We start from the raw sequence: 14816 nt of genomic DNA, 5'->3' as shown, positions 1-14816 counted from the left end.
ACACTATGGTTAAACACACTCTATGTTTAAACTGTTGAGGAACTGCCAGGCTGATTTCCAAGGTGACTGCACTGTTTTTTATTCCCACCAGCAGCGGTGGTTGAATGTTCCGATTTCCCACAACCTCGTCAGCACTTATTTTTTTATTGGAGACATTCTAGTGGGTATGGAGTAGTATCTTGTATTTTTTGTTGTTGTTGTTTTTGGGTTTTTTTGTTTGTTTTTGCTTTTTTAGGACTTCACCCATAGCATATGGAGGGTCCCAGGCTAGGGGTTGAATCAGAGCTACAGCTGCTGGCCTACACCACAGCCACAGAAACATCAGATCTAAGCTGCATCTGCGACCTACACCACAGCTCATGGCAATGCAGGATCCTTAATCCACTGAGCAAGGCCAGGGATTGAACCCACAACCTCATGGTTCCTAGTCGGATTTGTTTCTGCTGTGCCACGACAGGAACTCCTGGGTTCTCTTTTTAGAGTTGTAAGAGTTCTTAACATATTCAGTACACTCAAATATTATAAGATGGATGATTTCAAATTTCTCCCATCCTATGCGTTGTCTTTTCACTGTCCTGGTATCCTTTCTTGGTATCTTTTGAAAGACAAGAGTTTTTCATTTTGATGAAACCAGTTTACCTGTCTTTTGTTGCTCTTGCTTTTGGAGTCATTGTCTAACCCGAGGTCATAAAGATTTACTCATTTGTTTTCTTGTAAGAAATTTTTTTAGTTTTAGCTCTGACGTTTAGGTCTTTGATCAATTTTAATTTTTATATATGGTGTGAGGTAGGGATCTGTATTAGTTTTCTAGTGCTGCTGTAACAAATCGCCACATACTTAGTGGTTTAAAATAACACCAATTATTTTATAGTTCCTGGAGGTTAAGAAGTCAGAAATGGATTTTACTTGGCTAAAATCAAGGTTTGGTAGGGCCACATTCCCTGTGGAGCTTCTGAGAGAACCCATTCCTTTTCCTTTTCCAGTGTTTAGATACTGCCCATCTTCTTTGGCTCATAGCCTCTTCCTCCGTCTTCAAAGCCAGCAACAGTGGGTTGAGTCTGTTTCATGCTGTCAGTTCTCTGGTCCTCCTTCCACTTTTAGTGACCCTTGTGATTACACTGTGTCCACCCAAGTAATCTCCTTTAAGGACAGTTGATTAGCAACCTAATTCTATCTGCAACCTTAATTCCCCTTGCCAAGTGATCTAACATTCACAGGTTTCAGGAGTTAGGAAGTGGACAAATTTCAGGCCCATCATTTCGCCTACTATGAGGTTCAACTTCATTCTTTTCCAAGTGACAGTCTAGTTGTCCCACTACTTTACCACTTGTTGAAAAGATTATTCTTTTTCCCCTTGAATGGTCCTGGCACCCTTGTTGAAGATCCATTGATGATGGACATATGGTTTGCTGCTTTTATATCACAGCTCTATCCCACTGATATAGTTGTCTATTCTTATGCCAATACCACACTGATGACTGTAGCTTTGTAGTGTTTTGTTTGTTCGTTTTTTGCTTTTTAGGGCCGTAACCATGGCATGTGGAGGTTCCTAGGCTAGGGGTCGAATTGGAGCTATAGCTGCCAGCCTATGCCACACCCAAAGCAACGCAGGATCCTATACCACAGCTCAGGGCAACGCTGTATCCTTAACCCACTGAGCGAGGCCAGGGATTGAACCCTCAACCTCATGGTCCCTGGTTGGATTTGTTCCACTGTGCCACAATGGGAACTCCCTTTGTAGTAATCTTGAAATCAAGATGTTTGAGTCCCCTAATTTAGTTCAAGATTGGCTTGGCTATTCTGGGGTCCCTTGCAATTCCATATGAATTTTAGGATAAGCTTGTCATTTTCTACAAAAAAGTCTCTCGGAATTTTGATAGGGATCGTGCTGTAGCTATAGGCCAATCTGGGGAGGGTTGCTGTCTTAACATTATGAAATCTTCCAATCTGTGAACATGGGATATGTTTTCATTTAATTAGATCATTTAAAAAACTTTTTCAGCAAAGTTTTGATTTTCAGGGTACAAGTCTTGCACCTCTTCTGCTAAATTTATTAAGTACTCTCTTTGATGCTGCTGTAAATAGAATTGTTTTAATTTGCTACTGCTTTTAAAGATGCACTACCCATGCAAATCTCATTGCACTTACACACTCCTAAACTCCCTGGCTTTGATATGTGGTCAGGCTGCCCTGGCCCACCAGGCCTCCTGCCCCTTCCAGCCCTCCTTGCCCATGTTATCCCCTGCATACTCTATCTTATTAACCAAGGTCCACTTGCCGCAGTTCCGGAACTTCTCCAGGCCAGAGCCAGGATGGAGGCTTCTGAGTCCTCAGAGACACAAAGAGGTCTCCAGGGAGAATATGCAGGAGAAATTCAACAAGTCTATTTTCATTCTGTTAACTGAGTTCAGAGAGCTTTCAAGGACTCAGTGAACAAAACAAATATCCCTCGCCTCATCAAGCATACATGCATACATATATATATATATATATTTTTTTTTTTTTTTTTTTTTTTTTTTTGGCTTTTAGGGCCGCACCAGCGGCATATGTAGGTTCCCGGGCTAGGCATCGAATCCGAGCTGTAGTCCCCGGCCTACGCCAGAGCCACAGCAAGGAGGGATCTGAGCCGCATCTGCGACCTACACCGCAACTCACAGCAACGCCAGATCCTTAACCCACTGAGAGAGGCCAGGGATTGACCACGCGTCTCATGGATCAAGCTTATATTTTAAAGAGAGAGAGAGACAACACACACCAAGATAAACACGTTAGAAGGTTCAGGAATTTCAACGTCCACCAAAAATACACCTTCCTCCGGGAAATCTCCCATCTCCTCCCTCCACTCCATCACACCCCAGGTCCCCTTCTAGGAGCCTGGATGCTCTGAATTCCCCTCTGCGGCCCCGCCTCCTGACACTGGGAAGTTGAGCGCACTGCGAGCCTGCTGCAGCCCAAGATAGAGCTTAAACACCCTGCAGAGTGAAAGAAGCGCAGCCAGACAGACTGCACGGCCTGCCAGGACTTCACTCGTGGGACTGCGCATGTGCCTAAGACAGCCGCCCAAAGGCCGGGAGCGCTGTGTGGCAGAACTGGCCTTTGCGCAGACGCACTGGTGGCTGCCGGGAGGGTTTCCGCCTCCCTGCTGCCGCCGCCGCCGCCGCCGCCATGGCCGCGCCGGCCCCCGGCCTCATCTCGGTTTTCTCGAGCCCGCAGGAGCTGGGCGCGTCGCTGGCGCAACTGGTAGCGCAGCAGGCAGCGTGCTGCCTGGCGGGGGCCCGCGGCCGCTTCGCGCTTGGCCTGTCAGGCGGTAGCCTTGTCTCCATGCTGGCCCGCGAGCTGCCCGCCTCCGCTGCCCCGGCCGGGGCCGCCAACCTCGCGCGCTGGACTCTGGGCTTCTGCGACGAGCGCCTGGTGCCCTTCGAGCACGCCGAGAGCACGTACGGGCTCTACCGGGTGAGAGCTACGGGGGCCGCTGGGGGTCACGTTAAGAGGGCCGCCCCCGTCCTACGAACGCAGCTACGGGGGCCCCTGGGGGTCATTTCAAGCTGGCTGCGCCCACCGCCTGAAACCGGCCACGGAGGTCATGCAGGGTCACACTGTGCCCCGCCTCTGTCTGGACTTGAGCTGGGAACTGTCATCTGGGTTCCTCAAGGTCCCATCTGGACGGCACCTCCACTGCCCTCTGGGCGGAGCAGTGGAGACCTTTAAGCCCCTTGATGCTTTATCTGGTAGCCGGCCAGAGGGAATGGCATGGGCAAAAGCGTGGAGGTGAAACAGAGTGCTCCATTGCAGGGTCCTAAAGAAGTTCTGGCGCCAGCAGCCTTGTAGCGTGCAAAAGCATTGAAAGAAGAGCCAGGCAGGAGGGATCTGGTATGTGTCCACTTTGAAAAAAATGCACAACCTGAAAGCTGAGTTAAGTTTTATTGGGGGCAAAAAACAAAATTAGGACCTAAGCCTGGGAGACAGCATCTCAGGTAGCCCTGAGCAACCTCCAAGGAGGCGGGGCTGGGAGGGGCAGGTCGCTAGGGTATATAGGAGAATTTTCAACAAAGGTCTGGTAGTAAGAACAAAAGATTTACACGGAAACCTGATTTACAGAAGACCAGTTTCTATGGGAAGAAGTCAGTGTGTGGCTTTACTGGAATCACTCCGTTGATAGGCACCTCAGCTGTGGGCCAGTCTGCTTTCTTTCTTTCCTGAGTTCCCTTAGGGTTCACCAGCTCACCCTTGGGAGTGGCTGCACTACCAGATAACTGTGATATCTTTTGTCCACTTAACTATAGCTCAGGAGGCAGTATTTCAGACAGCTCTGAAATACTGTGCCAAAGAGGAGAGGGGGACTATCAAGATATGTCATAAAGTTGAAAGGGGAGGTGCATATAGCCATAACTCATTTTATAGAAGTTTGCTGCTGGTCTCCTGAAGGTTACTGCTAGTCACAGACATCAGTCCTCATGAAGGATTTTAGTTTTTTTCTAGATATGAGGAGATGCTTGGGCTCGTGAAATCTTCTAAAGATTTTTAACTCCCTGAAGACCAGTTTTTCAAGAGTACAGGGTGCCTCACTCCTGGTCTCCACACTGAGCTCTGCTCAAGGGGTGCTTCTGGTCAGCAGCTGCAGTGGCTTATGATTTAATTCCTTAGAGGAAGGTGACAAGTGCCAAACTCCAGTTCACATGTGGAACTGGCCTCCGTTTCCCCATCTCTAACCTGGATGAATTCTTGATGGTCTCCATGCAGCTTGTGAAGCTGATGACTCCATGGCTGGTTGTCTTTGACTTGGGGCCCCAGGCACCTATAGAATCAGGGGAACACCAACCGTGCACAAGCAGGGAAACTGAGGCTTGGAGGAGCTAAGATATGAGGCATCTCACCACTCGTCCAACACACACACACACACACACACACACACACACACACACAGGGAGGTGTGGGAGGGGCAGTTTGGGGCAGAAGCCTCAGGTCACTAGTCCTGGGTGTGTTGAGTTGTCTTCACAAAGAAAGTTGAGCTGATTTTTTTTTTTTTTTGTAATATGCAAGTAGGTTTACTAATGACCAAGCCCTTTGCTTTACCCACATCATCTTGTAAAACCCCACAATAGTCTGTGAGGCGGGAGCTGTTAGTACATCCATTTCCTAGATGGAGAAACTGAGGCTGAAAGGAAAGTCTCCTAGTGACCATCAAGAGAGCCAAGCTATGAACCTGCCTGGCCTACCCTGCTCCGACAGCCCCTGGGATACATTTCAGGGTCAGGGGCTACTTTAGTTTGATTTCCTGTGGCTGTGGCTTAGGCCAGTGGCTGAAGCTCCAATATGACCCCTAGCCTGGGAATTTCCATATGCCATGGGTGCGGCTCTAAAAAGACAAAAGAAAAGAAGTAAAAGCCCACTTTTTAAAACTCCCCGGAATTTTTTTTTTTTTTTTTAATTAAAGTATAGTTGGAGTTCACATTGTGTTGCAGCGGAAACGATCCGATTAGGAACCATGAGGTTGCAGGTGTGATCCCTGGCCTCGCTCGGTGGGTTAAGGATCTGGCGTTGCTGTGGCTGTGGTGTAGGCTGGCAGCTGTAGCTCCAATTAGACCCCTAGCCTGGGAACTTCCATATGCCATGGGTGCGGCCCTAAAAAGCAAAAAAGAAAAAAAGTATAGTTGAGTTATTTGTTTTATTTTGAGACTAATAAAAAGACTGTGTGTGACTTTGAAAGACTTTTATTTAGGAAACCTGTACTTGCACAAGTAACAAAACTCCAACAAAACGGTATAAGAGAAAGTTGCACGGATAGTGATTGTGTGTCCACGAATCCAGCATGAGGGACATTTCTCTCACAGGGCTTATAGTGGGGCAAGGGGCACGAGTGAACAGGGCAATAAATTAGGAACATCCATTTAGAGACTTAACAGAATGTGGTTTGGACAGAAGGGAATAGTGTGAGATGTTAGAAAGGGAAGAGGGGCTGAGCATCCTTCAGCCAGGATGGTGAGAAGTGCCGGGGTGTGGGGGGGATGCTGAGGAGGTGAGGTTGGGCTGTGACCTGGAGAATGGGGGAAGCTGGTCACAGGCGAGCTGGGGCAGAGGGTGACACTAGAGGCAAACACTGGTAGGAACGAATGCGGGCGAGGATTTGCTCCTGCCAGTTCCTTGCCAAGGAATCATCTTAGTTCCCTGACATAACAAAGCACCACCAGATGGGTAGCTTAAAACAGCAGGAATCAATTCTCTCACAGTTCTGGAGGCTGTGAGTCCGAAATCAAGATGTCAGCTGTGGAGTTCCCATTGTGGCTCAGTGGGTTAAGAACCGACTAGTATCCATGAGGACGCAGGTTCAATCCCTGGCCTCACTCAGTGGGATCTGGTGTTGCTAGGAGCTCCAATGTAGGTCACAGATATGGCTGGGATCTGGTGTTGCTGTGGCTGTGGCGTAGGCCGGAAAGTTCCTGGGAACCTCCATATGCCTTGAGTACAGCCATTAAAAAAAAAGGAAAAAAAAGAAAGGATGTCAAAGGCTGTTCACCCTCCAAAGGCTCTAGGGGAGGAGCTTTCTGGCCCCTTCCAGCTTTTGGTGGTTCTAGGCATTTCTTGGCCACATCACTGTAATCTCTCCCTCTGTCTGCAACCTCACCTTCTCCTGATTCTCTCTTTTTGTCCTCCCCTTCTAAGGGCATCGGTTATTGGATAGGGCCCATCCTCATCCACTGTGACCTTGTCTTAACTAATGACATCTGCGAAGACCCTTTTTCTTCCTTCCTTTTTGCTTTTTAGGGCTGCACCTATGACATGGAAGTTCCTGAGCTAGGGATTGAATCAGAAGTTGCAGCTGCCAGCCTACGCCACAGTCACAGCAATGCCAGATCCGAACTGCATCTCTGGCCCATGCCACAGCTTGTGGCAATGCCAGATCCTTAACCCGCTAAGCAGAACCAGGAATCGAACCTGCTCATGGACACTATGTTGGGTTCTTAACCCTCTGAGCCACAATGGGAACTCCAACACAAACTGTGTTTCTGCTGGTGACACTGTGTCTCCGTCTGCCACAGACCCACCTGCTCTCCAAGCTGCCTATCCCTGACAGCCAGGTGATCACCATTAACCCTGAGCTGCCCGTGGAGGAGGCAGCTGAGGACTATGCCAAGAAGCTGAGGCAGGTGAGTGCCTTCGAGTGGCTGCAGGGAGACCTCATCTACCTAGTGGCTACTCCCCAGGTGACTGGAGCAACCCTGCCAGTGGCACTGAGTGATCATCGCTGGCACAAACTCCCCCTGGGGGCAGTTGGCAGAGTCAGCCTCACCCTGGGCAGATCTCTTTGGGGATCCCCCTCTGGGAGGGCCACAGCCACACCCTGGAGGCCCCCAAAGATGGCCCGGCCTCTTGACACCCTGGAAGTGGGCCTGGGTCTTCACATCTTGGGGACAGTTGTGTCCCTCAACTGACTCTCAGTCAGTCAGATGATGAAATGTGGAACCTTGTAAATAAGACTTCCGTTTTTTGCAGGTGAGGCTGAGCATTGCTTTTTGTGTTACAGCAACTTGTTATTACTTTTCTTCTGTTTTGTTTTTTTTTTTTGTCTTTTTCCAGGGCTGCAGCCGTGGCATATGGAGGTTCCAAGGCTAGGGGTCTAATTGGAGCTGTAGCCGCTGGCCTACACCACAGCTCACATCAAGGCCAGATCCTTAACCCACTGAGCGAGGCCATGGATCAAACCCGCAACCTCATGCTTCCTAGTCGGATTCGTTAACCACTGAGCCATGGTGGGAACTCCTGTGATTCCTTTTTTGACAACTATCTCATCGTATTCTTTGAGCACTTCCATCATAACTTCTTGGGACTGTCTTCTTTCCCCATCCAGGCCTTCCCAGGGGACTCCATCCCAGTTTTTGACCTGCTGATTCTTGGTGTGGGTCCTGATGGCCACACCTGCTCACTCTTCCCAGACCACCCCCTTCTACAGGTAAGCACACCCATGAAGGCCCTGTTCATGTCTGAGCCCCACCCTTTGCTAGCTGGGGCTTCCAGAAGGCTAGGAGTCATCTACAGCCCCGTGTGAGTCAGCCTCTGCCAACAGGCATGCCCACTGGGCTTGACCCTTCTGAGCTTCAGTTTACCCATCTTAAAACAGGGGCCTCAAAACAACAACAACAACAGCAACAACAACAACAAAAACAGGGGCCTTAAATCAGATACCACAGAATTGGCAGAGTGGGATGAAATGATGGATGGACAGTGCCTGGCATGTGTGAGTATTCAAGAAGTCAAGTGACATTGTCCCCCTGTCTCCACCTTGGGCCTCCCTCTCTCAGGAACGGGAGAAGATTGTGGCCCCCATCAGTGACTCCCCGAAGCCACCTCCTCAGCGTGTGACCCTCACACTTCCTGTGCTGAATGCAGCTCGAATGGTCATCTTTGTGGCAACTGGAGAAGGCAAAGCAGCTATTCTGAAGGTAACAGCTAAGGGCCCCCTTCCCATGAAGGTTGTAGACCTCGAATATGGCCCTAGATATTGTTGTGCTGAAAGCACTAGATCCCAAGATACTTCAGTAATTCTTGGGTTGAAGGAGACGAAAACTGAAATTATAGGCTAGTTAGGAGTTAACAATTATGAAAGGAAATTGATGAGATGAAGCCAAAACTGCTCAGAGGTAAATTCATAGCACTTAATGCATATACATATATATTTAATTATTAAATAGAAGACAATTGAAATAAATTAAGCACTCTAGAATTAGAAAAAATAACATAAATCTAAGAAAAATCAGTGGAAGGAATTAAGTGAAATTGAAATCAGTGAATCAGTTAATATTAAAAACTTAATGGCCAATAGATCCAAAACATAGGCAAACCCCTGACGAAGTGGGGGGGAAATCATATGTAGGAATAAGTGAAAAAAAGAATAGGAGTTCCTATTGTGGCTCAGCAGGTTAAGAACCAAATAGTATCCGTGAGGATGCAGGTTCAATCCCTGCCCTCAATCAGTGGGTTAAGGATGCAGCGTTGCTGCAAGCTGCAGCATGGTCGCAGATGTAGCTGGGATCCAGTGTTGCTGTGCTGTGGTGTAGGCCAGCAGCTGTATCTCCAATTTGACCCTAGCCTGGGAACCTCCACATGCCACAGGTGCAGCCCTAAAAAGAAAAAAATTATATATAAGAAGAAAGGTACGATTATACATATATAGAAATATAGAAGAAACAGATTGAGTTGTTAAAAAATAAACTAAATGAGGAGTTCCTTTGTGGTGCAGCAGATTAAGGATCTGGTATTGTCACTGCAATAGCTCAGGTTTGATCCCTGATCAGGGAACTTCATATGCCATGGGCTCAGCAAAAAAAAGAAAAAGAAAAGAAATATTTTAATTATCGTCATTGAAAAAGCCAACAGCTATGAAAGAAACTTGAAATATTTAAAAAAATAACAATTCTTCTACCAACTGTTGGGACCAGACGTTCTCATGGGGATGGCTAGTGTTAGGGTTCAGGGTGTGGACTCAAGAGTCCAACAGACCCACTGTCTTGCCAGTAATACCTGGTGGGGCCCAAGGCAGACACTTAACCCCCACAAGCCCCAACTTTCCAATCTGCAAGGTGGGCTAGGAGGGCCCCTCCCTGTGGACCCCCTGAGGGTTGGTCGAGGCAGCTCCAGCTCAGCGTCCACTCACATGAGGCTGCCCCCAGCCTCAGCTTACCCAACTGGAAAATGGAGATGAGGATAGAGGGGACCCCACAGGGCTGGAGTCAGGAGTAAATGAGTTCCTGACACAGTGTGCTTGGGACAGGCCCAGCTGGTAGTGAGCACTGTTTATAATGCCCACTAATCACGAGGTCCTATCAGGGGATCAGCATGTCACAGCTGGAGGGACCCAAACCCAGACAGCTAAGAAGGCTTTTGAACTTTTTAAGTGGTTGGGAGAGGAAAAAAAAAAGAATATTCCTTGATATGTGAAAATTCTATGGAATTCAGTAGGTGTCCACAAATAAAGATTTGTTGGCACTTGGGCATACCCACTTGGTGATAAATCACTGCTGCTGCTTTTGCCCTGTAACAGCTTAGCTGAGCGGTTGTGCCAGAGAGGAGATGTGCTCTGCTGAGCCAAAATAGTGACTCTTGGAGTTCCTCTGGTAGCTTAGATGGTTAAGAACCCAGTTAGTATCCATGAGGATGTGGGTTCAATCCCTGACCTCACTCAGTGGGTTAAGGATCCTGCGTTGCTGTGGCTGTGGTGTAGGCCAGCAGCTGCAGCTCCAATTCGACCCCCAGCTTGAGAACTTCCATATGCCACAGGGGCTTTAAAAAGAAAACAAAAACAAATCAAAATAGTGACTCTCTAGTCTTTACAGAAAACATATGCTGACCCCAGTACTAAGTAGTCATAGATGGAGTTCACGCTATGGTGCAGGGTGTTAAGAATCCGACTGCAGAGGCTCTGGTCATTGCGAGGTACGGGTTTCATCCCCAGCCTGGCAGCACACGGGGTTAAAGTTTCCAGTGCTGCCACAGGTGCAACACAGGTCGAAGTTGTGGCTCAGATTTAATCCCTGGCCCAGGAACTTCCATGTGCCACGGATGCAGCCTTAACAACAACAACAAAACCAGTCATAGATGATAGAAAGGAAGGGATCCCATCCCTGCTGACTGCTTGAAGCTAGAACATCTGGGAAGGGCAGCATCGCTTCCTGGGGGTAGGAGAGCCCTGAGGGGTGCAGGGGTGCGGCTGGGCCCCATGCTCCTGTCCTCTCCACACAGCGCATTTTGGAGGACAAGGAGGAGAATCCACTCCCCGCCACCCTGGTCCAGCCCCACACAGGGAAACTCTGCTGGTTCCTGGATGAGGCAGCAGCCAGACTCTTGACTGTGCCCTTCGAGAAGCATTCCACTTTGTAGCCGGCGCTGAGAGATGCTACAGCTGGGACCACATGCAGCCCAATGGGCTGGGACCTTCTGGGGCTGGGCCCCACTGCCAAGCCCACCCTGGGCTTCATTTTAGAAAAGCCACGTGGCACCACTGGAAGTCAACAGGGCCCACCACCAGCCCTGCCCAGGGGCTCAGCCCATGGGCTGTGGCCCTGGGTGACTCAGTTATTAAAAGAAGCATTTGTTTGAAGTCTCCACTGTCTTGTGGTCCTTGGGCAGTGGGACTGTGGGTACCCAGGCAGAGCACCTGACCTGCAGCCTTTATCCCAGCACATGGAGGGCAGGGATGGGCACCCTGAATCAGTGTCCTGGGGCTGCCTTAGCAAAGGGCCGCAAACCGGGTAGCTTAAAACACCCGAAATGTGTTGTCTCACAGTTCCCAAGGCCAGAAGTCTGAAATCAAGGTGTTAACAGGGTCAGATACTTCTGAAGGCTCCAGGGGAGAATCTCTTGCAGGCTTCTCTCAGTTTCTGATGGCTGCTGGCAATTCTTGGCCTTCCTTGGCTTGTAGACACATCACTCCAGACTCTGCCTTTGTTGTCACATGGCCTTCTCTGTGTGTGTGTCTCTGCGTCCTGTCCTAATAAGGACACTTGTTGGCTATAGGACCACCCTAAATCCAGGATGAGCTCGTCTCAAGATCCTCAACTAGAAGTTCCCGTTGATGGTCAGTGGGTTAAGAACCTGACGTCTCTGTGAGGACTCAGGTTCGATTTCTGGCTTCACTCAGGATCTGGCATTCCTACAAGCTGTTGTATAGGTTGCAGATATGACTTGGATCTGGCGTTGCTGTGGCTGTGGCATAGGCCAGTGGCTGTAGCTCCGCCTCCACCCTCTACACTGGGAACTTCCATATGCTGCAGGTGTAGCCCTAAAATGAAAAAAAAAGAGATATGAATATATCACATTATACCACATTTTAACTTATCTATTCATCAGTCAGTGGACATTTAAGTTCCTTCTATGTTTTAACCATTATGAATAATGCTGCTATGAACATGAGTGTATAAATAATGTCTTCGAGAGCCTGCTTTCAATTCTTGGATATACATACAGAAGTAGAAATGTTAGGTTATATGCATATGGTAATTCTATTTTTATTTACTTATTTATTTTGTCTTGTCTTTTTGGGGCCACGCCTGCAGCATATGGAGGTTCCCAGGCTAGGGGTCTAATCGGAGCTGTAGCTGCCGGCCTATACCACAGCCACAGCAATGAGGGATCCAAGCCTAGTCTGCAACCTACACCACAGCTCATGGCAACACCAGATCCTTAACGCACTGAGCGAGGCCAGGGATCGAACCCACAACCTCATGGTTGCTAGCCCGGTTCGTTAAGCACTGAGCCACGACGGAACTCCCTATTTTTATTTTTTTATTTTTAATATATTTTATTATAGTTGATTTACAATGTTCTGCCAATTTCTGCTGTACAGCAGAGTGACCCAGTTGTACATGTATATACATTATTTTTCTTGTATTATCTTCTAACATGTTCTGTCACAAATGATTGGATATAGTTCCCTATGCTATACAGCGTGACCTCATTGCTTATCCATTCTAAATGTGATAGTTTGTGGTAATTCTATTTTTAATTTTTTTCTCTTGTTAGCGCTGCACCTGCGGCATAGGGAGGTTCCTGGGCTAGGGGTCAAATAGGAGCTGCAGCTGCCGGCCTACACAGCAGCTTGTGACAACACTGGATCTTTAACCCACTGAGCGAGGTCAGAGATTGAATCCACATCCTCACGGACACTATGTTGGGTTCTTAACCCACTAAACCACAACGGGAACTCCCGTTTTTAGTTTTTTGAGAAACCTCCATACTATTTTCCACGACAAATGTATTATTTTACATTCCCACCAACAGTGCATAAGGGTTCAAATTTCTATACATCTTAGCTAATACGTGCTTTCTTTTCTTTCTTTTTCATAGTGGCCTGTGGACACATCCTTTGGGGGCCACAATTCAACTCATACTCACTTAGGCAACCTCCCACTGCACACAGAGGACCAGTCATGACCTCTGCCTCTGGCCATGCTGCAGGCCTGCTCAGAGCCTTGAATACATCAAATACACCAAGGTGCTGCTTCTGTATGTAAGGACTGCAGCATCTGCTCATGGGCCACGTGTCAGCTTTGGCTGGCTCTAGGGACTGGGGGAGGCTGGTGGGCAAGGGACGTGGGAATTGAAACCTCAAAACTGAAACCACAGAAAGTGAAGTTTCCTTCAACGTCTTGTCCAGGTTGATCACTCAGATGTGAGAGTGAGGAAGTGGGACGGGGCCTGGGCGGAAACAGATTGAGAAATGCGGAGGAGAGGCTTGGAAGGAAATTAGCCCAGCCGTGGCCTTGGGCCAAGGCAGGTGGCCGTGACCCCTAAAGCCTAGGCAGAGATCAGGGCAGGGGTGCCTAGAAATGAAGGGAAAAAGATGAGACAGATACAGGGACCCAAGTGAGGGTCCCTGACTGAGCTGTGTCACTCCTTCTGTACTCCTTTCTCCTTTGAAGCAGCTGTGCCAGCTCCAGGCCTGCTTGAGGTTCCCTTCCATCTTCAGAATAAAACCCACTTTTCTCATTCTACCCACAAGCCCCCGTGTGGCCCCTGCCACCCATCCCCCCTCCTACTTAACATCTGCTCCTCCTTCACTCTTCCCAACCAAGTGCATTCCCACCTCGAGGCTTTTGCATGTGCTGTACCTGCTACCCGATACCTATTATTCTCTTTCCTCCAGCTTTTTGCAAGGCTTGGTCCTCACTTCCTTCAGATCTTGGGGCAACGTAACCTCCCTGACTCTTCCTCACCCCTAGCATTTTCTGTTTCTTCTTGTTCCATTTTTCTCCCTTGCCAGTATTATCTGACCGTTCTGTTGTGTAACCAATGGTCCATGGGGACGGAACTATAGTCTGTTTCGCACACATCTGCATCCCTAGTACTCGGCTCAGGGAAGGCACTCGGGCTGGCATGAATGAAGTTAAAAGCAGAAATGAATCCTGGGGCGTTCCTGCCGTGGCTCAGTCGTTAACGAATCTGACTAGGAACCATAAGGTTGCGGATTCAATCCTTGGCCTTGCTCAGTGGGTTAAGGATCTGGCGTTGCTGAGCTGTGGTGTAGGTCACAGACTCAGCTCAGATCTGGCATTGCTGTGGCATAGGCTGTCAGCTGAAAAAAAATTAAAAATTAAAAAAAAAGAAATGAATCCTGGGGCATTGGTGAGAATTACAGATGTTCCTAGTGGTTTACACAAAATGGAGGTTTAACTCTTTCTCTAGAAGGAGGCCAGAACTGATGGAGCAATGTCATAAACTCTTGGAGGACCTCCCCCTCAAATCACATTATAGTTGTGCCATTGTCATGTGAGTTTCACCTCCTGGTCCAGAGTGACTGCTTGTGCTCTAGCCATCATGTCTGTGTTCCGCCCACTAGGACTTGACACTCCCCTCATCTGAAAGCCTGTGAAACCTCCATTTGATCATATTTCAGCCTAAAGTGCAAACCAACCTTCTTTCCTGCTTCTTGCTTCCTCACCTTCCTTCCCTCCTTCCCTTCCGTCCTTTGCCAAACACTGAGGGCTGCTTTGTGCCAGGCACTGGAAAAACAGGTGAAGCGGTGGGGAGGCCCGACTAATCTGACCCAGTCCAGTGCTATATGTGACTGGTAAAGCAGGAACAGAGAGGACATGCCCCATCGGTCCAGGGCACAGCAGTGGCTCCTCATCCGTTTCCCGTGCCCCAGCACTGACCGCAGGGACTGGGGGCGTCAGTCCAGTTCTGTCTTCCCAGCCTGGGGCTGGGGCAGGGCTGGATCCTCAGAATCACCCAGCATGGGGTAGGTACAGTCAGCAGGAGGGGTAGGTTTGTCCACCCATCCCTTCCCTGCCCCTCCACACCAACAACTGCTAGCAGGTCCTCCA

General features: G+C 48.7%; 1 protein-coding gene across 4 annotated transcripts; it reads left to right on the top strand.

Moving 5' to 3' along the window:
* PGLS (6-phosphogluconolactonase) lies at positions 2714-14061 on the top strand. 4 transcript variants are annotated; one of them, XM_021083556.1, is made up of 5 exons: positions 2714-3453; positions 7038-7145; positions 7847-7948; positions 8298-8438; positions 12838-14061. In XM_021083556.1, exons 1-5 carry the CDS (start codon positions 3166-3168, stop codon positions 12922-12924), a joined length of 726 nt encoding a protein of 241 aa, XP_020939215.1. In that variant the 5' UTR covers positions 2714-3165; the 3' UTR covers positions 12925-14061. The 4 variants fall into 4 exon arrangements, 3 of the variants coding, with proteins under 3 accessions (XP_020939215.1, XP_003123542.1, XP_005661239.1); XM_003123494.4 differs by lacking the exon at positions 12838-14061 and adding an exon at positions 10735-11095; XR_002341598.1 differs by lacking the exons at positions 2714-3453; positions 12838-14061 and adding exons at positions 3523-3870; positions 10735-11095.

The sequence above is a fragment of the Sus scrofa genome, chromosome 2, assembly GCF_000003025.6.
Source record: "Sus scrofa isolate TJ Tabasco breed Duroc chromosome 2, Sscrofa11.1, whole genome shotgun sequence".
Classification (NCBI taxonomy): domain Eukaryota; kingdom Metazoa; phylum Chordata; class Mammalia; order Artiodactyla; family Suidae; genus Sus; species Sus scrofa.
This window is presented reverse-complemented; position numbering and strand designations above follow the sequence as displayed.

Excerpts from the sequence above, each read along its gene's own strand:
- PGLS (XM_003123494.4), top strand. The coding sequence starts at position 3,166 with ATGGCCGCGCCGGCCCCCGGCCTCATCTCGGTTTTCTCGAGCCCGCAG. Across the intron at positions 3,454-7,037 it reads GCACGTACGGGCTCTACCGG|ACCCACCTGCTCTCCAAGCT; the intron begins GTGAGAGCTACG and ends CGTCTGCCACAG. Across the intron at positions 7,949-8,297 it reads CAGACCACCCCCTTCTACAG|GAACGGGAGAAGATTGTGGC; the intron begins GTAAGCACACCC and ends TCCCTCTCTCAG.